Raw genomic sequence first — 21,107 nt, 5'->3', positions numbered from 1 at the left:
ACCTTTCCTTCATTGATCTGCTTCTCTCGCCACGCGACAGGGGAGCGATGCCACCCTCATCTCACTGGCACGAATTGCGGTCGCCCGAGCTATAACGTTCTCTGTCGTCCTAACACCTACACGAGGCAAACCACGTCATCTTACCAGGCCGAACCATCAATAAGCATTTCGATTCAATTCGTGATTGAATCAGTGATGATGAAACGAGAAATGAGCGAGCAAACCGCGACCAAAAACGAGTGTTGCTGACAACACTGAACTTTTTACTAAAACGTGAAGTGATTTTGCACTCGTGACTGGCAGTCTTGAGTGTAATTTTTGGTTCTCAGTCAGGAAGCGGATCCCAATCAACTCGGTCGCCCTCCTCCGTCGCTTCAATGATACCTTCCGCTCTCACGTAGAAGGATCCGACGGACGGCGGTGAAAGGCGGGCAAACGAGACGCTGCTTCCGATCCCACCGTGGCACGACGGCGTGTGGCTCTCGCTTCGAGGGTTCTCGCTGTTGCGGGTGAATACACGTCGCTCACCGCACGGTGGTGACTGAGGCGGTTCCGCTCACGATAGTCCTCAAACCCATTGGTGTCCACGCAGTCCCTCTGACTTTCATTTGAACAACCAGTAGAAGGAGAAACAACGGACTCCAGCGCCACAAATGCACCCGGGTTCGCACAGATTGGCATGGCGGGACGCACAAAGTGGAGGTGGGCGTCAAACATGTCCTTGCCATTGTGGTCCTTCTCTGAAGTTGACGAAACTGGGCTGACATCTTCGAAATTGTCAAAGACCATAGCCTCGTGTTCAAATTCAGGGAGGGCAGACGGCGAAACCCGAAAAGGGCGATGTTCGGACGTGCGACCCAACTTGCTGGTCGTGTGATGATTTGCGAGATCTCGATTGTAGCAATCTGTCATGGGATGACGACCTTGCGTGCTACGCCCTCGGGCCATGTGACGACCACGTAGCGGTTCGTAGGCGTCCTTCTTCGCGGCATTGTCGCTGTAGCGCTGATAGCGGTCCAGAGGGGCGGCCTGCTTCGGGTGCAAGAGAGGCTTTGTGTGTCGTTCTCGACCTCGAGCTTTCTGATTCCTAGCAGCTCTGCTGTTGCCAGAATCATCATCATCACTGCTCTCCGAGTGGTCACCAAGCAAATCAAAATCATCTCGCTTGCGCCTCTCCAACAGAGTTGATGATCCGTTTTTGCGTGCATGCACGCTGCCGATGTCAAGGTCCAAATGACGAGTAGAGTATTTGCGTTCCAGCATCGGCTGTATGGGTATGGCGGTCTGGTGCTCCTCGATGACCTGAATCTCATCTGCTGAATCCGAAAGGGATACGGGTTTTGAAGCTCTGACCTTGTGACCAGAGTCCTGCTTCGGCAAATCGCCCTGGGACCTGTGTGAATAGCTGTTGCTACGACGCTGTTCATCTGTGAAGACAGATAGCGAGAGATCATCGGCGGTTGCAAGCATGTTGGAGTGAAATAGGCCAAGGCTCGAGCGTAAGTAGTTGAGGCTGTAGAAGTAGCAGCTAGGTGCCGGCCGGTGACCTTGTTTCGAAACAATTATCGAAGATGACTTTCGCACGACAAATGCCAGAGGAAGCAGTTGTGAAGCGAGAAAAGGTGAGGCTAGTGGAAACGCCTATACGAGAAGAGATGCGAAGCCGATGTCGTTCAGGAAGGACAAATCAAAAAGCTACAGTGAATGAAGAGCAATGAAGCACCAAGAGCAACAAGCAAGAGTGAGAGGGAGGTTGCGAGCGAAGAAGCTTTTCTTTGACGACGTTTGTTGACGTGGATGGTGGTGTGACTGGCTGAGATTCCTTACACAAGGGGGCTCAAAGTGGAAAAGGGTCTCGTATATATCCTTTGCCGAAATGTTCTTCGAGCCAGCTTGGTGACTTGCACTCTAGCGACGACTTGGCCAATCGCCCACACACTGGCTTGACTTTTACAGTTCCCACTTTCTTGAAAGTGTGACAGTTGCGTATTCAGCGTTGCAGGGCCAGATTTGCCGTGCTTGACCAGCTTTAGCTGCACGTAACGATGCAACTGCACAGTAAGTTAAGCCAAGTCAAATTTCTTCCAAGCTGAGAAGAGCAGTCATCTCACATACAGAAAACCCTACCACCTTCAAAGGAAAAAACAAGACAAAAAAAAAAAAGATCGGATCGTTGGAAAGGTGGCTGGAGGGTTGCCCTTGCTACAATCACGAATCACAAATCACAATTGGCACAGAGTCAGGATTATGGGCAAGGCTAGATTACAGTCACAAATGCAATCACAACGATCCCGTCATGCATCCGATGCTGCACCTGCGCGCCCTCACAGAGAGATCGGCAGCAGGATTTGCAGCAGGCTGAGAGGTAGGCTACAGAGAAAACTCGGCATCGTAGACTCGACGAGACAAGGTTGAAATGAAGTCTCACCCAGCGAGGCAACCAAAAAAAGGGGGGGCTCGTCAGGCACAAGGCATGGAGAAACGACGCAACTTGCCGGCGAAGGCGGAGAAAGAGACCGAGCGCAGAGGCAGAGAAACAAAGATAAGACGCCGGCCCATAAACCACACAACCATCGTGCATATGACGCTGACACTGGTCCTGAATCCCAGAGGAGAGCAAGGAATTTCTCAGGGGCGTGATATGAAAAAGGCCAAGGTGAGCGCCACCCGCATCACATCAAGGCGATATCCGAAGTGCGGAATGACGAGCTCAAGTCAGGCGGTGGGAGCAAACGGGAAGAGACGGATACAGTAGCAAAACGTGGAGCGCGGGACGAGGATGTCATCGGCTCGTTGCCGGAGCCATTGGTCACATCAGAAATTGCGAGAGGCAGCTGACCCACACTTTCTGCTGTTACAGCCCTCGGAACTCGCACCAGTGGCGAAATGTTTGGTGGGTTCTCTAGCTTGTCCTTTTTTCTTGTGGATTTTGTTTTTGTTTTTGTTTTTGTTTTTGTTTTTGTTTCTGTTTCTGTTTCGCTTTCTCGTTTTCATCACATGCAGACCACCAACCTTAACGATTCTCACAGCGACATTACGCTGAGTTAGCCGGAACGAACTAGCCCGGCCTTGGCAGGAGAAAACGAGTATGAAGACTGCACTGAGAATCTCGAATGATGATGTCGAAATCGTTAATATTTGACGTCGCAGCTTACGGACTTCAGCGCAACTCGCTATTTCTCCCGTGCAGCTCTCCAGCACGACCTGAAAACGGCTTGTCCTTTTCTGAGCTGTTTGACAGTTCGGCTAGAAAGCTGCTTCCCAATTCTATCTGCCTCTGTCCAGCACTGCAAGTTAAGTTAGCAACACAACCGCTTCCACTCACACTGCATGAAAAGCGCGCCTACTTCGTGTACGACAGTTCAGCTGGACACAAACGGGTGACTTGGCTCTCAGTTTGACTTCCGTAAGCCTTTCGAGGAGAGTTGGCTTGTGAAGCGTCAAGCTGGCGATGATGGACGATAGCAGTGCGAACCCTGTTTCATCTTTCTCCATCCATCTCGTCTCCCACGATCCAATGGCTTCCGATTGTGGGGTGCCCTGTTGGTAATCAAATACTATCAACGCCACGCTCTCACGCTACGTCTCTTTCTTACCTTGCTTTTATCTTCCATGGTCTTTCAATTAGAAGCAAGATTCACGCTTCTCTTCCTCGTGATGAAATCCAACCGCATGGTCATGTCTACCCCGTTCGAGCCAAGACGCAGTCACCAAGGGTGCATGTGTGTATCAGTGATTCATTGAATCTGAGTTCTTCGGAAGGGAATCCGGCGCTCAGTGAGAAGCCAAGGATATGCACGACGTATCAACGTGGTCTGCTGGCTGCTGTGACCTTCTTCCTAGCTCAAGCTGAAGCAACATAGTTGTTGCCACACAGTTCAGCAGATCTCTTTCTCTGGCCGATCTGGACTGTGAACACTCACTTTTTAGCGGCTATCCATTTGGGCGCACCAGCCGTGGCAGAGTAAACAAACCATGTTGTCTAGTCAACTGGCAAATGCCCTACTCTACGCTTGTTTTTCTCCTCACACACACGTTACGTTTGAGTGCCGTCATCGGTGGGTCGACAAATGACGGAGGGCGATCAGGAGCTCACACGAATCTGAACTACAACATCACAAGCTTGACGCCGCAGTCCAGTGAAACGCCAACTACGCCCTCAGGCGCGTGACCTCGCATGACCGATGCGCGATTTGCTGGCGCTTCATTTCGCTCTGTTCAGATCGCTTTTGCAATTTGGATGGATGGTGATTGCAGTCACAGAGTGTACCATGTGCTCGGCATTCGGTCGTGTGAGTGGGTAGACGGTGACTATTGTGTTGCTGTTCAACTTTGCACTATCGCCCGAGCAAGGGATTCGGGTGGCTGCTTCCGCATAAATCTACCATCCACCACAATCACAAATACAGTACGTAATTTGTTGTGAAAAAAAATAAAGGGGTTTCGGATGCTTGTCACCTTCCGTCGCCCGTGCCCCCTTGTCTTGGCAGTGGTTTTCTTCTTGCCCACAAAGCATGTCGGCATGACTAACCGGTCCTGATCGCGAGTTGAATGGCGACAGACAATACAACGAAACGCGACTGTTGCTTCGTTTTCCCGCCACCTTTTGAGCGTCAAGCGTCAACGCCAGATTCTTCCACCTTGCAACGCTCTGAATCGACCGACTTGGTTTCGGCTGAGGCGCTTGTAGCGGTGTGTGCGACTACGGCAGAGTAGAGCAACCACGCCAAGGGCGGGTGACAATGGGCTTTGCAATTCCGTCAAGATCGAAGTGTAACACGCGATTGGCCTTGGCTCTGACTCAGCACTCGTGATTTCTTCCTGTGGCGCTACACTACAAAACCATCATCCGTTGACCTTGGACAGAGGTGCTTTTCACTTGGTAGGCGGCGTGTCAGATAAGCGCTGAGCAAACGATCCTGTATCGAGGCTTCGACTGCATGTTAAGCGAGAGAGCAGATTCGAGGCCTCGATTGGACAAAGGGCCAGGGCCTAGAAGTGCTGGCTGAGTGAGCAGACGCCCTCAAAGGGTTTCCTCAGCCGTCTCAGAATTCCGGGCCTTTTCCAAGAGCAGAGCTTAGAGCAGAGCTTAGAGCAGAGCTTAGCTACAGGTACTTCGGCCGCTTCATGTCGGAACACCTGCCGATACGGTCGGATCGACTGGGATAACCATTACCATAACCACCCAGCCTGTGTGCCTATTTGCCGCTCAACTCACATCTCAGCTTGTGGTACGCTTAAAAATGATTTGAATGCGAATGCGTCTCGATCATTCGTGATTGGCTCCCCCCAAGCGTCTGTGTTTCATAAAAGCTTGTTGTCTGACTATCTTTACTCTAGAATTTAGCTCTGACTCACCGAAGCTCAGATAGTAGACTGTGGGTGTGAGGCGTATCAGTCATGAGTGGCAAACAAGTAGAATTTGTCCCAGCTCAAAACTTTGTTGGTTGCCCACCGACTATCTCAGGAGAGTTTTGCTCAAGTAACACACAGCTCACGTCTCCTTACGTCCTGACGTCTGCTTTGAGGTAAAGTAACGTTGTGAGTGACTGTATCCCCGACATATTCGTATGTGCGACGCGAGTGTCGAAATTCGGAATTCCTCCAATCACGAATCTGATCGAGTGAGGGCCGGGCCGCGTGATCTTGGACCCTGAGCTCACATCCTCCTTGAGTTTTACCAAACCCCATTCTGGATCTTGCCACCAACACCAACACCGCATCCACCACCTCAGCAGCCTGAACCACAAATAGAAACTTGTTTTGACCACTTTCAACACGCATGGATGACACAAAACCTCTTCTCAAAATGATCTGTAGCTTCTAGATCGGAAAGGGCCGCTACCCGCCAAGAACAGGAGGCTCGCCTGCAGCTAGCTGCCGCCGAGCTCAGCAATCGGCTCCATGACAGCCTCCGAAAGGCAGCTGCGGCCAACAACATCCCGGAAGCGACACTGCGCGAACGGATGAAACGACGTCATACCAAAAAAAAGACGGCCATACAGGCATGCAGGCGCTTACACCGGCTGCCGAGAGCGCGCTTGTTGAGTATATCAGGCGTTGTGCCCGCAGCGGGTTCGCTCTGACGCCAGCGCTGATTCGACAATACGCCAACACTGTCAAACGTGGCATTCGTCAGATAGGGCCTGTTGACGTTGGGCGCAATTGGCTGTAGGGCTTCCTGCTGCGGCACCCCTCAATTCGCTCACATTGGTCTCGCTGTCTTGACAATGCACGGCTCACGAGAGCAACAGAGGAGGTCGTACGCCAATGGTTTGATGGTCTCGGCGATATCATGCGTGAGTACAGCATGGCGTCAACAAACGTGTTCAACATGGACGAGACCGGCTTCATGTTTGGTCTGGATGCTAGCGAGCGGGTCATTGTACCTACTGGTGATCTGGCACCTCGGTTTACGGCGCAGCCAGGAACCCGAGAGTCGGTCACTGTCATTGAATGCATTGCAAGTGGCGGCCAGGTTCTACCGCCGCTCATCATTACAAAGGGCAAACGCCACACTGCTGGTGAGCAGTGTCGCATGAATGGCATCCCGGCTTCTTGGCACTTCTCAAATTCGGATTCCGGGAGGGTCAATAGCGAAGCGAGCTTGCTGTCGAATGGCTGGAAAATATGTTCGAACCCAGCACACGGCCGTCGACGCCATCGGATTGGCGTCTGCTCATCATTGACGGCCATCGGTCACACCCAAGTCAGGCGGCTTGCGATGTGCTGTGGTCGCACCGTATCATTCCATACGTGCTGCCACCACACGCCTCGCATGTGATGCAACCGCTATATGTTTCTATCTTTGGTCCGCCCAGTTCGGCATACCGGCGTTTGGTCAGTCATGCGGCAGAAGACGTAGGTGTAGTTATCGACAAAGCACGGTTTGGAGCCTTCTACGTTCAGGCACGCGCGCAGGTCTTCACACAGTCGGCAGCCCGAAAAGCATTCTCAGACTCTGGTATCACGGTTGACCCAAGTCCAGAGAAGGTTCTACGCCGTCTGACCGATGGTTCCACGTCGTCAATGGAAGTTTCCAGAATGCCGTTGCAGGAACTTGCTGTCTCACGATCAGCCTCGGCATTCAATGACACCATTGATGCCTACCGGCAGAAACCCAACGCTCGGGAAGCACGAAAGCTCCGACGGTCAGTTCTAGAAGCCAACGAGAAGATTCCGCGCTTGCATTGCTTTGCTGGAGGCCGAAAATGCCATGCTCCGAGCTCAACAGGAGGCAAAGAGTAAAATAGCTGAGTTGGTGTGACGCAAGGTGGCAAAGGGTGATCCAATTGTGCTGCCAAAGACGGCATGGTCACCCGAGAATATGCAGAACGGGAGTTGGTGGCAAAAGGTCCATCCAAGGCAAGCAAGAGGCGGGGAAACCACCAGGATAAAGCGGCGGAGCACACGGCACCTCCTGCAGCCACAGCTGCTGTTTGCAACAACAGGTCTGACGATAGCGATGATGGTGTTTTGGAATCAGCAATGACTCCACCTCCACCCGCAATGCATACCTTCTTGGGTGAGCTGGACGATGGCGAGCCTCTCAGCGCAATCAGCAATGACGACGCTGGCGGCTTTGGATTCTTTGACACAGCTCCAGTAGCAAGCTTCTCACATTGCAAGCATTGATTTCTGTTCATTAATCATGTATCATAGTAACTCAACATGTGGAAATCAACGTTTCATCTTGTTGTGATCACAGGCGGCCAAGCTCACAATTATGATGAGTACTACCATCAGATTCAAATTGATAAAAACGTGTCTAAAATACGGTCACTGTGTCAAAGCAGATAATAGGCTTCACAAAGGCGACGAAACTGGGACCGTGGCACTGTACTTCACGCTTCCTTTCAGCATCCACGATTCATGAGATTCGTGATTCGTGATCGTTATGAAAATGTGAATGGCTGAACGTGGTTATCGAAAATGCATACGGCACCACAAACAGGCAAGGCGAACGCGGTCGCGAAACGCGGGAGGCGTTTGTGCGCGCGAGCACATGGGCAAGTGACGGCGGCTGGGGTGGCTGATTCATCTGCAACCATGGGCGGTTCGTGATTCTGATGGTGCTTCTGCACGGTGTTGCTCGAGGTCGATCATACCATACAAGAGCAGCAAGTGCACTGGAAAGGCGCACAGACGAACCCAGATGTTCGAGACGTTGACTCGTGACTACGGCCTAGACAGAGACAGTCGGTTGCGGTGATACGCTGTTGCAACGCTTTATAACGTAGATGCGGCGGTCGCTCTCGACTTGGCCAAGTCATGTGCCAAAGCTAATCCCCGAACCCGCAAAAAGTATCAGCGGGTGAAGACGATCTTCGATTCAGTCGCGATTCGTACAGTCTAACCTTGCTAGGCGATACCAAAGTTGGTTTCGCGCTACGAGTCGTGCTCCTGTCGGATGTTTTCTGAATCGCACGCGAAAGCCAGACATCGGACCCGCCTTCCCATCCAGTCGTCGGCCATACCACGCCTTGCAACCAGCGAACGTTTTCACACACCTCCCGGAGCGCTCAGATTTGCCAAGAATCGTGAATGTCAGCACAGTACGAATACAGCCATTGCGACGAAAGAGTTGGAAATCCAAAAGAAACAAGCGTGGCTCAAGGATTCTCGATGTGCGTCGGTGCAAGTTCGACGACCTGGACCTTGGCAGCAGAACCGTCGTGTTTCTGCTCGTTCTTTTCGCCTGCTATTGGCGACAACGAAGGATGGCCACGTTCCAGCGTGCGCAACGCATGCGCAGCTGCGACGCCAGCTCGTTTCGCGCCGTTGCCATTCGCAACATCACTCGACGATGGAGCAGCACCAAGTTCAACCGTGCACGCAGCATCTCCCTGAGCACTTTCGCCGGCACCGCCTGCAACATGGACACGAGGGCCCGAAAGCGAGCCCGTGGGTGTAGGCTCGGCCGTAGCAGCGTTCGGCAACGCAACAACTGCGGCTCCCGAGACTGCGGCTCCCGAAGAAACCGGTGCAAACACATGACCAAATACTTTACCGAACGCATCCATGGGCGCTGCACCTGAACCAGCCGCCACAGCAGACGCAGCTTGCAGACTCTGAGCCGTTGCACCCAGGCTGGCAAACTGCCCCGAGGCTCCACGACTCGCAGATGGGCTCAAAGCTCGTGGTGGTCCCAAGCTGAAGCCGTTGGTGGATGACTCGCCGTTCTGCAGCGTTGTCGACTCGTACGGTCGCGACAGCGGTGATTTGGCGGGCGTGTGTCGCATTGGGAACGAGCCTGACGGCTGCGAGGGTCGACGGAAGCCGGGACTTGCCAGCGTAGCTCCGTACGACGGCGATCGCGGCGACGTGGTAGTGGCGCCATTGCCGTGCATCGCGGCTCCTGGACTGGAGGAAGTGCCGCCAGACGAAGGCGAACGCGGTGAGCTGATTGTCGGCACCTGCGTAGGTCGGCCCATGCCCAATCCTGGAACGCTCTTGGACGTCAGACCAGCACCACTTCCGTTGGCGGGTGTGTCGGAATTCGCAGTATCAACACTGACAGCGTCTCCAACAGCACCACTGCCCATGTGAGGGGATGGCAGCAGAGGTCGACCGACAGTGGCTGTAGCGTTGTTGCCCCCGTTTGGCGCAGCGTAAGCTGAAGGAGGTGGCAGCTGTCCCAGACCAGTCTGGGCGGCCATGGGTCTGGTCGCGACACTGGACGGAACCAAAGTGCCTGTCTCGGCAGGCTGTGCACCAGCTGTCGGTAGTCTCAATGACTGTGAAGGGATTGTCGGCGGCTTGACAAGACCATTGCTTGCTTGACCGATCGATGCAGCGGGCTGTTCAGCTTCTGACGTTTCGATTGCGTCGACATGCTTGCTTCCAGGTATGAGCTTGCTCTGCTGTGGCGAATCGGCGTTGCCGGTGAGCGCGGACCCCTCGCCCATCTTTGGCGAAGCAGAATCTGGTCCGTTACTAGAGCGTTTGTTGCTGCGCGGACTCGACTTGTCGCGTCGCGAAAGGATGCCGGGTTGCGGAACAGGAGTGCCTGGAGGAGGTGGGTGGCACTTGGAGCAGAAAAAGTCGACAGATTCCCAGTCGCGTTTCTTCTTTAGGCCGAGAATGTGTTTGTCAAAGCTATCCCAGCACTTGAGATGCTGCCAGACGCCGCACTGCTCGCAGCAGACGATCTCGTTGTCCTCGTCGGGCGGGCTGATGGCAGCCTTGCCGCATACTTCGCAGTTGAGCTCCCATTCTTCTTCCTCTTCTTCCACAGTTCCGTTGGCGGCAAGCGACGAGTCCTCGAGCAAGGGCGTGGACTCCTTGGAAGGCGGCGGAATGCCGCCGTTGGCGATGATCTCTTGGCGTCTGCGTATGCGATCCTGACGCTGTTTCTCTTTTCTCTCGCGCTCCTCCTCCTCGCGGATGGCTTTGGTCTCGAGCTCGAGCTCGCGTGCGCGCAAACGTTCTTCTCGTTCGCGTAGTCGCGTCTCCCTGGAGATCTGAGCTTGCTGTTCCTCCTCTTCCTTGTGGCGTTTCTGCGCCTCCTCCTTTCGAATGAGTGCCATCTTCTCTTCCATCCTGGCGCGAGCCTCGCGGTCTCGCTCGCGCTCCTCGCGCTCCGACTCCTTGATGGCGATACGGCTGGAGCGCTTTCGATTGGCGAGAGCTAGCTCCAAGGCGCGCTGACGGTCCAGTTCATCCAGTGCCTCGAGCACTGGCTGCAGAATCTCGTTGTTGATGAACTGGTGCAGGTTCTTTTCGTTGGGGTCTTTGGACTTGGCGAAGCGCTTGGAGAAGTCGAGCCACTCCTGGCGGGTAACGACGATAGCCTCAAACTCGACCCATTCGTCTTCGTCTTTGGCGTCCATGCCGTTCTGCCTTTCCTCTTTTTCGTTTGTCACTTTCTTGACATCCTCTTCCTCGGCATCGTTCATCTTGACATTGTCGTCATCATCACCGTTGACATGATAGTTTCCAGTGGTATCGTCTTGGATCGTCTCTGGGGGTTCACTGAGTTCCGAGTCGGACGAATATGAAGGAGCAGCTGAGCGTGAAGCACGACCGTTGGAAGGAGTAGTGACGGCGTGATCCGCTTGAGGTGCAAAACGTGCAGAGGTGCGTGTTGCGCGTCTCGTCGGGGGTCTCGATGGAGTGGAGGTGGCCGAGTCGGCGAGCGAGGACCGTGTTCGCTTGGAGGGCGTCGAGCTTGGTGTCGCATCCGAAGGACGACTGCGCTTGGTACCAGCAGGTTTTGAGGCTGAGGGAGGATTCTCGGCGCCCGAGGCCGAGGCAGCACGCCTAGCGGCAGCTGCTTCCATTCTGGCGCGCTTGGAACCTTTCTTGGCGGGCGGGCGGGACTTGGCGGGTCGCTCGGGTAGGAGTTCTGGACGTTGAATCCAGATGCGATTGTCGTCAAAAAGCCAGTAGGCATTGTCATGGGCATCCCAGCCGATGGGCGACACTCTCCAGGTTGTGACATCCTCTTCGGACTTGACAAGCTTGCGAAACCTCTCTGGATCCATGAGCTGCCATTCACAAAGGTCATGGAGGGTGGCGATCTTGTCTTCGAGAGAAAGCTGCGCCCATTCGACGGGCTGTTCGGGCGTTCCAAAGCGGCTGTGTGATTCGACGTCACGGAGGTTATACTGGGCTCTGAGATGGTGCTGCCAGTTGTCAAAATCTATGGTACGGTCAAGAGTCAGCGAATAGAGTAGGCGCTTGACAAGGTCGGGAACAACGTTGGATTCGCTGTTTTCAAAGTCAGCCTCGAGCGTCTCTGTCTCGAAGCCACTCATTCCGAAAGCCTCGTCAAAGACGAAGAGGAATTGGCAGACAGCGGCAAACTTCCACATTTTGCGAAGACGCCGTGTGATGGGATGGAGCTCGACCACTGGTAGCGCTGCTGGAGCCGACGGACCAGCTACAGCAACCAGCGAGCGGCGCGCGGGCATGTTGAGTATGTAGGCGCTTGATCAAGTAATAGGATGCGTGCTTTCCATTCAAGGGAGGCTATCAAATGATAGATTGCGTATGCAGCGAATAGCAAGGAAAAGGACGTAGAGCGAGCAGCCAATCGAGCTTGAGCTGGTCAGACTCGTTTCAGATCAGAAGAGACCAGGTAGGATCTTCCTTGTCGATATGTATGAGAGGAGAGGAAGGTGGGTCGTGTGTCGATGCCGGGCCGGTCGGACTAAGCAAAAGGGGAAGTGGGCCAAGGTGGAGAAGGAAGCAAGAAAAAGTATTGAGCAATCGTGAATTCGAGTTGTGTTTGGTGCCGAAACGCGCCAACAGGTGCGAAAGCAGATCGTGGTTCGTGGTTCGTGGTCAGTGGTCAGTGGTTCGTGGATCACGGATAGATTCCTTTCCATTTCGGACTTTTCCTTGAGACCCGATTTCGCGAGAGAGCGACACAAGAGAGTGGAAAGATCTTGTTGTTGTTAGAGAGAGAATTTCGATTGGGTGCCGATCGGGCGACATCACGCTCGTGAGACAGGGTCGCGACGCGGAAGACTCGACGAAACTGAGCCATTCGGATTCGTGATTGTCATCTGGCTCCTACACATATGCACCAATCACTAGCTTTGAGCTCTCCAGCCAGGTAAATGCATATTGACCAGCGTCGAATAAAAGCATGTTGCATCGTGTTAAAGAATCGAATAGAGGATACGTAGAATACAGGGAGATATACAAACAAGTTGTTTCGGAAGCTCAAGTGGTAACGGGAATGACAGGCCGTGATGCGGCAGGGTATGGTGTAGGTGAGTGCGCATCGAGGTATTGTGGAGCGCTACTACCTGGTGCGCTGAGTGAGAGCATCGGTTGGCTCGGACTTTTCCGTCGCTGCATCGCTGAGTCTGTAATGTGCCAATGGTCTGTTGAGCTCGCCTTTGGCACGACACTTGTACAAGAATCCGACCACGACTTCCCCCTCCTTGGGTGCTGGTTGTGATGCAAGGTGCTGTGTTGCGACTTGACTCAAGAAGTTGGTGGCTGCATCGGCATCGAAAAAGTGGGGAGGACATGCGATCTCGTCTTCATTGGGTTTGGGTGCATTGACTCCCAACACGGCAGCCGTCTCGGCTGTGCTCATCTCTGCAGCATTGCGCTTTCGAGTCGAAGAGACGATGGTGGGAGAAGCTGCGCGACCTTTGCGCTTTCGACCGTTGGATGAAGATCTGGTATCCTGGCGCGATGTGTCGATGGGCGGATAGGATCGGGCCAGATCGAAAAAGGAGACGTAAGACTGCACCACCTCGGACGAAAGAGCGTTAAAGTCGACGACGGGGTCTGTTGGAGGTCGAACACGGCAGAAAAAGCCCAACTGAAATCAGCAACAGCTCTGCGCAGCTAGAAGTCTCTGAGGCTTTGCGTAAGGTGGAAGTACATACCTCGGTCAACGTCATCGTTGGGCTTACTCCGGTCTTTGGATTTGGCATCGTCGTTTGCAACCATGTTGACGATGTGAGTTGGGATAAAGCGACAAAGGCGGTGCGTATCTAAACGGAATTACATCGACAGACGGCGACGATGCAAGCAGTACAACGATCAAGGCGGCTGATAGATTGTCAGCCTCGTCGGTGGGACATGAGCAAAGCAAACTCGTGATTGGCAAAGGAAACGAACTACAAATCACGGATGTGAAACCACCAACTGACTCGTCCAACTGACTCGTGACTGGTTCGAGGCTGATTTGCTGATCATTCGTGGTTCCGATATCCGAAATCCGAAATTTGAAATCCGAAAACCCGGATGAAATTGGGAATTTAGCGAGGTGAGCTTTGGTGTGTGGACGGTGCGCCAAACGTGAATCGTGAATCGTGAATCGTGAATCGTGGCGACACGATTGTAGCGCGTCTTGAGTTCCACTTCGTGCTTGCTACAAGTTGCTTGAGCGCTGGCTCAGCACAATATCTGCAGCCACCCGCCATGATTAACTTGAGCTTGGGGCTTGCACGAGACTTTGCTAGCTTGACTTGATCGTCTTGACTGGTATCTAGCTGTGAAATCATGCTCTGGACGATCCTTTAACTTGACCACGGGCGGCTCAAGCACAATCGTTCGAGTGGACCCTGATGCGCCAGAGGAAAGAGGAAAGCGCGCATCTTGGCTGCAGGAGCACGTTTCGACGCAGTGGGGAATGCGTGATTCGCTGTTCTGATTGACGAGGGAAGGATTCACGATTCATGATGATTCACGATTCTTGCAAAGAAATCAAACACGTGTTCACCATTCGTGATTGCACATTCTCTATTTACGATTCCCTATTTACGATTCACGATTCACGATTTACGCACGATCCACGATTGTGGAATTCATGATTGCACTCTCGACTTGACTTGGTGACTGCTGTTTCTCATATCACTCTCATACCATCACGACCTGCAAGCAACATCCGGAGCAGGCAATCAGGCATCAAGCACAGTTTACACGCATGGCCTGCTGCCTTTCTTCATTTCGCCCCACCACGTCATACAAGCGCATCGCGAGCCAGTCCTCCAAACGCTTCCAAGGACCAACCTCGTCCTTGTTCTAGCATCGGTGGCAACACATCCTTCGACCTTGATTCGACTTTGACCCCCTGCTCAATGTTTTGTTCACTGTGACTTTTTGACGCTGACACAGCAGTCATTCTCGCAGCCCGAGCGCACTCGACTCTTCCTCGTCACAAACCATGAAGCGATTCTTCTCTCGCTTCTCCACCGTGCCATCCCCTTCGCCAACCAAGCCCGTCCAGGATGCTCGTTTTGATTGTTCCGAGAAGAAGGATTTGGACGCTGTTGCTCCTGCACCAGCTCTTCCTGCTCCGTATAACCACCTTGGTCGTACTAAAGCCCTAGTCGCCAAATTTGAGGGCGCGTCTCTCTCCCAATCCGCCTCATTGTCTCCTTCAGATACCACTCCAGATATCACTCCAGATAGATTCCCCCCTACGATACCCATAGAACAGACCGGCCCACCTGTCCTCAACACCGCTGCCAATCCTTCACGCAGCATTCTGCCCTCAGACGTCGTTGCATCCGTGCCTAAACGCCTTCCTGGCTCCAGCTTACCCGCAGAGTCTGGCCGCCAATCTGATCTTGTCGCACTTGACACACCAGAAACAAAAACGCCACGCTGCCCGGATCAAGGCACGCATCAAAGGCAGTCAAGCTCTTGTCCTCAGGCGGGTCCGTCAGCGACGCATCTTAGCAAATCGGTCGCCTTTGCTCCCTCACCTCAAAAGCAACGCTCCCTTTCTCCCGTACCCGTCGCGCAGCCACAGCGTTCCGCAACTTCTCAACCACTGCTTCGAACCAGCTCGTCTGACAGCAGCGATCCAAATGCAGCTTCCAGCAACTTTGCACGCCCTACAGCTGCTAGTCAAGCCAGATCCAGAACTTGGACAAGGTCAGCAGCAAGCGACGTTAGCCAGCGTATCGCTTCGCCCAATTCACACACCTCGCGAGACAAGGCTCCATTGAGCTTTGCGCGCTCCGCCAGACCAAGCCAGGCTTCTTCAACCCGCTTCACCTCTCGTCGCAGCCACTCTTACTCAAGTGCTCCTTCTGCCGATGGCAACCCTTCCGCGAGTGGCCTCACATCATCTTTGGCTGTAAAGCGACTTGCTTCATCCGCAAGGCGTGACTCCATGGAAGCCGCATCGTCAAATCCAAGTGAGTCTCCAAATCTCGGTGCTGGTCCGGCTGATGTCTCTTCAGGTCCTCTTCATTTCCCAAGCAGAACATCTCTCTCCATGCGTTTTAGCTACTCCGGCTCGGCCAGCAGTCGTCCACAAAGCCGCAGGAATAGTGTCGATCCGGCCTCGCCCATCACCACTAACGAGACCGTCGCCTTTCCCCCATCTGCTTTCGCTGCACGATCATACGGTTTTCCCACGTGGAGCGAAATGACGCAGGAAGAACTGGTCAGAAATCTCGGACCACGCGAAAGGACACGTCAAGAGGTTCTCTGGGAGATCGTGGCGAGCGAAGAGCGCTACCTAGCCGAACTCGAAAAGGCCAAGGAGATCTACATAGATGCTCTTCTTCACCCACACCTCTTCGATCCTGAGCGCGTTCTGCCACCCGCTCCGAGCACTCTCACCGCCTTTCCTATTGACGAACCAGGACCAAGGAACTCGGCGGCCTCCAAACCGCAATTGGTGCCCATGCTGCCTGCCAACTCCAACGGTGAGCCATCGGCTTTCGCAGCCGGTTCTTTGCCCAACACTCATGGGGATCTTCCCATCGCTTCTCGCTTCATGTCGAACATATCTGTTGAAAAAAGTGCAGCCTTTGAATCGATAGGACGCGGTACGCAGCCGCACAACGCCGCACGTAGTCCCTACTTAGGACATATGGGCAGCGCGTCCACGACGGACAACGTCTCATCCCGGTCTGGGCCAGTCACCATGCGAGTGCATGCATCGTTTGGCCTAGGTCTTGGTCTTGGCACAACAGCCACACGAGACCGAAGCACCGCTGGCTATATGAACGTGACTACCACAACGCGCGCCAAAGGCAAACTATCCAAAGCACAAAAGCTCCGTGGTCTCTCACGAAAGGCAAAGGCGGATGCGGATCCGCTTCGACTCTCGGTACCTTTACCGCCATCGCTTCGAGAGGTGCTCGTCGCAATGTCTGACGTTCTCGTCGAGGCACACGGTATGCTCTCGGATGCTCTCAAAGCAAGATACGAAGAGCAATGGCCGCTCGTACGTAGCCTAGCCGATATTTTCACCAAGTATGCTCATATTTTTCAGCGCTACGCCACTTATGTCTGCCATCTGCAAAGAGCCATGGAGGAACTCGAAGAGGCCGCTCTCATGGAGCGCGCATTTCGAGGCAAACGGCTGAAAAAGGAGCGCCTCAGCAATACAGTCGGACTAGGCCGCACTGTCGCTGCACTAGAGGCATGTGCAGCCGAGCAAGGCTACGCTGGCCTCTCGATTTTTGCTTCCATGCCATTTCAGCGACTGCTCAAATATCCTCTGCTTTTCCAAAATCTTCTCTTCCATACAGACCCCTCGACGACTGAGTTCGAGAGCACAGTCTCCATGGTGGTCGACATCGAACGCCTCGTGCGCTCCATCGAAGACGAAAAGGTCAACGCCGAGGAAAGAGACAAGATGCTGGACTGTTTTGCCCGCATTGATGGAATCACCGATCATCAGGTTTTACGACCTCGACCGGATAGGGTGCTCATCGAGGAGCAGGCGCTCTACGACCAAAATGCTCGCAGAGCGTTGTCCGAGTCGGCGCCTAAAGGTGCTCGAGCTGATGCATATCCATCTGACAGCGAGAATGGGGAGAGTGGCGCTGAGAACACAGAGCCAAGCGGCGGTCGTTGGAGTAACTCGAATCAATCGGGGTTGCGGGCTGCTCTGAGGAACAAACGCTCTTATCGACGTCTCTCCGACTTTTTGCCGTCTGAAGACGCCGGCCATGGCTCCTCCAAAGCTCCATCAATGGGCAGCAAGAAAGACTTGTGGATCGTCCGCTTCTCAGACGTCGAGATCAAATGTCAGCGTATCGGTGTGACAGCATTGCCAATGGTCAGCACAGCTGCTCTGCGAATCGCCGACTCCTCTGCCGAGCTTGATGCAAGAGATTTCGCTGCACGGACCAAGGACAGTCGCGAGCGTCTTAAAGCTCTGCGAAACACAACCTTGCGAGCCAAGACACGCAACTTGTACAAATTTATCTCAGTCGTTGCGTGGAGGAACGCAGCCGCTCGCCAAGCCGGTATAGGAAAGGAGGACTCTGTAGGTGGCTTGCCCACCTCGCACGAGGTAGATGAGCAGGATTCAGTGGAAGGTGAGGAGGAGGATGAGGCAAGTGTAGATAGTGACGATGGCAGTAGTGTGAGCTCTTCCAGCTCTTCGGGTAGTGATGATGGCATTGGTGGCCAAGCGGCGTCTCAGAAGTACGTCAGATCGACCAAGCTTTCATTCACCTACTGGGGAGATCGTATCGAGCCGAGCCGCGGCATTGCTGGTGCACAAGCAGGCGCGCACGCCAACGATCCACCCAAGATCTCTTCCGGACACATATCAAATCAGCGGAACGATGGTCCAGTTTCTCGAACGACTGGACCTCGCCTGACTGCTTCGGCTGATTCGGCTGGCACTTCTGCTGCCGGTGCTGCTCCTACGTTTGACTCCACGCGAAGCAGCCGACAGCCGCAAACGAGCACACTCGACGGTGCTTCGTTGAATCTCTCCCAAATTCACGGCCGACGCGGTGTGTTGGGGCGACTGAGCGAGCCTATGGCTGCTACGTCCATGTCGATTGCACCTGAGCCCATGCAGAATGCCGTCGCACAGATGCACGCGAGGCAGCGCAACGAAAAGTTTGGTGCTCGTTTACGATCTTCGATAGCCAACGGCGCAGACGACTCCCACGTGTCGGTTGACCTTGCTGGAGTAGATGCTGGCGGTGTCAGTAGGGCAGGCAATCGCACAAGCCTTGCAGCATCCGGTCCACGAGCGATCTGATGTGATATGCTGCTCATTTCATGGATATCATGCTGTCGGCATACGGCAGGCAGAGTCTAAGACGTCATTCACACTTCGACACAGTTCGGATCCACGGCTCGGGAAACTCGCGCCAACGCCAGCTGTCACGGAAGCTTGCTCGCCTGAATGAATCACGAATAACTATCACGATCAGAAATAAATTAGCGCTGCACAGCTGACAGGCGCAGAACGCGGAAGCAAGGTTGATGACGGCAACGGAGTTTCAAAATATGTGCTTCCAAATTGAGAACCTCTGCTGGAGTGCCCCACGGTCGTACAACATTCCTGACGTCGCCAAACAAAGTGAGACACCTGCGAGGCTTCTGCCTTACCGGTTCGTCACTCTCACACCTTGATGAAACTACTCTCGAACACACTTTGCGTCACCGCCTGTTGCTCAAAGTGAAGCTGTGTTCTACACAAGCATTGAGAAAGCATTGGGCGGGCGGATGTTGCGTAATGGCGCTTTGCAAAGCCCATTTTGTGAAAGACTGCATTCGTGATTGCGAGCCAAAGAGCGAGCTCTACTTGTTCGCTTGAGGCGTGGAGCCCCCTTGCGCTCAGCTCGCACGCTATTTCTTGTCTTGGGCTTGCACAACGGTCCTGTCTTTCTGATATACCACTCTGTCATACGTTCTACACTGCAAGGAGGATCAGACAATCGGAAGAGCGCTCGACACTGGCGCACACCACCACCACCTTTGTTTTCTCGCGACTGTAGGATTGTCGGCATACGTCGTGCGTGTGTGTGGGAATCTATCTCACCATGCAAGACGTGCGAGGTCAAGACGTGGCACCTTTGGCGCCTCCACCGAGAGCCACCTCACGCGCTTCATCATACCACACGGTCCTGGACCATTTCATCCATGCGTCTACGACAGGATCCGCCGAGTCTCTATCATCCACCGTACGCGCGCTCTCCCACTCGCCTAACAATACATCTTCACCACCGACGTCGCCCGAACCCGAATACGAAATCATCAAACGCGAACGACACGCCAAAGCGCTGGTTATTGAGCATCCGACACTCGTCAACTTTGTGCCTACGTCCGAGATCCAGACTGCGGTCAGTCAAACAGCGGATCGGATCATCATCGATACTATCCTTCCGCCTACGGCAGCGTTGCGCGCTAGCGACCGCGTCAATCGTGCGTACGCTTACCAACCACAGCACGACCAAGATTCACGCACAGGATTCGATACCCGCGAGATCCTGAACAGGCACGAACAACAACTCAAGCAATCATTGGACGCGCACTTGAGCAGCAATTATGACCCGACAGGTACGATCAAGGTGGATATATTCAAGACGCTGAGCGAGCTCACAAGGTTTCCGGATCCAGTTGGTATCAAGGGATGCGAGTATAGCAAAGACCAGTGTCCTTGCATCTGCTGTGAGTTGGGCTGTGAGAATCGCGTGCAGCCGTATCGCGAGATGCAAAACGCAGTGTCTTTTCCGTCGAGCTGGGCATCGCCTCCTCAGCTTGTTTCCGCTCAGCTGGCAGCGTCGAATTCGCCAGCGTTGCAGTTGAGTACAGCACCAAACACCTCGACGCTGGCATGTCAGCAAAAGCCGACATCTACTTGCACATCGCAGGGAGAGTCCACCAGCGCACAGCAAATGCACTCGTTCCTGGAAATGACCGACGCATCCGTACGTCGTACGCGCCATCAAAGGTGCGACTGTTCAAGAGCATCCAATGAGGTTGGCCAACGCAGTAGCAGGGCGAAGCAAGTGTTCGGATTGCTCAGCTTTGGCCGGCACAGTCGTTCGCGATCTCAGCTCGATACGTGCCGCGATGCTGCTTGTCAGCACGACGGATCGAGCAGAGACGCGGGCGCGCCAGGGATGCCTACTGCTGCTCCTGCGCTGCCAGCCGAGCTCACAGAGCCAGTGCTGGCCCGTCCAGCCAAGCCTGGACGATCAAGGTCGTTTTCCAGCTTGGTAAAGCGGCGACGGGGCAAGCACGCGCTGGCGTCTCAAGCTGAACCATGTGCGGTGCCAGTTCCGGCGACGACGCCGGTGCTGGGTGCCAGCCTCTCTGTAAATGGAACGCTGTTCGACATTGATCCGGCTTCGTCGCCTCGACGCTCATCTTCGCAACTTGGCCGCACACGTGACCAGCAGGTACTCGAGCATGTAGCGAGCAACGCGCTCGACAGTGCACACTCGGCGTCGTTGGTAACTCCTGCTACACCTCCTCGACGAAGTAGCAAGACGTATGCTCTTGTGCATCACGCCAAGCCACGTGCACCGCACACTGGTGCATGCGCGCATACCGGCTCGGCAAGACACTCGATCGACAGCGTTCCTGCAACCGCGTTCGGCACATACGTGATCGACGAGATCGTGCAACAAGACGGGCTCGCCACGAACCGGCATACGTCACATAGCGCACATGTCTCCAGACGCCAATCCGCACTCATGTCGAGCTACCCTCCTCCATACGAACACACACAGTCGCACCAGACCACGCGTCCTGCGCAGCCCGCCGCTATCGACCAAGCGCACTCGCAAATCGGCGTCGCGCTCTGACTCACTCTCGCGCCCGAAACCCATGAACCAGACCGAGGTCAACTGACATCACCGTTTCATACAATGACTATGAAATTGCGCTAATAGACGTTGACGAGCGCCCAAGACATG

At 54.2% G+C, this 21,107-nt stretch overlaps 7 protein-coding genes across 7 annotated transcripts in view; 3 read left to right on the top strand and 4 right to left on the bottom strand.

Moving 5' to 3' along the window:
* Positions 1 to 95, top strand: part of UMAG_15079 (uncharacterized protein) — a gene marked incomplete at both ends in the record, with an annotated part of 989 nt that extends 894 nt beyond the window's left edge. Inside the window, one exon of the mRNA XM_011390623.1 lies at positions 41 to 95. Coding sequence (XP_011388925.1) covers positions 41 to 95 — 55 coding nt within the window. The remainder of the gene's footprint in view (positions 1 to 40) is intronic.
* A 298-nt stretch (positions 96 to 393) lies between these two features.
* On the bottom strand, positions 394 to 1,470 carry UMAG_02314 (uncharacterized protein; the record flags this gene model as incomplete). Its single annotated transcript, XM_011390333.1, has 1 exon — positions 394 to 1,470. One exon carries the CDS (start codon positions 1,468 to 1,470, stop codon positions 394 to 396), a length of 1,077 nt encoding a protein of 358 aa, XP_011388635.1.
* Positions 1,471 to 3,160: 1,690 nt separating this feature from the next.
* Positions 3,161 to 3,614, bottom strand: UMAG_02313 (uncharacterized protein; the record flags this gene model as incomplete). Its single annotated transcript, XM_011390332.1, has 3 exons — positions 3,161 to 3,287; positions 3,326 to 3,540; positions 3,597 to 3,614. The coding sequence occupies 3 exons, from the start codon at positions 3,612 to 3,614 to the stop codon at positions 3,161 to 3,163; spliced, it is 360 nt and encodes a 119-aa protein (XP_011388634.1).
* A 4,998-nt stretch (positions 3,615 to 8,612) lies between these two features.
* On the bottom strand, positions 8,613 to 11,915 carry UMAG_02311 (uncharacterized protein; the record flags this gene model as incomplete). The annotated part of the gene is made up of 1 exon (XM_011390331.1): positions 8,613 to 11,915. One exon carries the CDS (start codon positions 11,913 to 11,915, stop codon positions 8,613 to 8,615), a length of 3,303 nt encoding a protein of 1,100 aa, XP_011388633.1.
* Positions 11,916 to 12,754: 839 nt separating this feature from the next.
* Positions 12,755 to 13,416, bottom strand: UMAG_02310 (uncharacterized protein; the record flags this gene model as incomplete). The annotated part of the gene is made up of 2 exons (XM_011390330.1): positions 12,755 to 13,251; positions 13,353 to 13,416. The coding sequence occupies 2 exons, from the start codon at positions 13,414 to 13,416 to the stop codon at positions 12,755 to 12,757; spliced, it is 561 nt and encodes a 186-aa protein (XP_011388632.1).
* A 1,219-nt stretch (positions 13,417 to 14,635) lies between these two features.
* On the top strand, positions 14,636 to 18,439 carry UMAG_12185 (uncharacterized protein; the record flags this gene model as incomplete). The annotated part of the gene is made up of 1 exon (XM_011390612.1): positions 14,636 to 18,439. One exon carries the CDS (start codon positions 14,636 to 14,638, stop codon positions 18,437 to 18,439), a length of 3,804 nt encoding a protein of 1,267 aa, XP_011388914.1.
* A 787-nt stretch (positions 18,440 to 19,226) lies between these two features.
* Positions 19,227 to 20,996, top strand: UMAG_02308 (uncharacterized protein; the record flags this gene model as incomplete). Its single annotated transcript, XM_011390329.1, has 1 exon — positions 19,227 to 20,996. The coding sequence occupies one exon, from the start codon at positions 19,227 to 19,229 to the stop codon at positions 20,994 to 20,996; it is 1,770 nt and encodes a 589-aa protein (XP_011388631.1).
* Positions 20,997 to 21,107: the final 111 nt, after the last annotated feature.

The sequence above is a fragment of the Mycosarcoma maydis genome, chromosome 5 (assembly GCF_000328475.2).
Source record: "Mycosarcoma maydis chromosome 5, whole genome shotgun sequence".
NCBI lineage: Eukaryota > Fungi > Basidiomycota > Ustilaginomycetes > Ustilaginales > Mycosarcoma > Mycosarcoma maydis.
The sequence above is the reverse complement of the archived record's forward strand: the minus strand, read 5'-3'. Positions and strand labels throughout refer to the sequence as shown.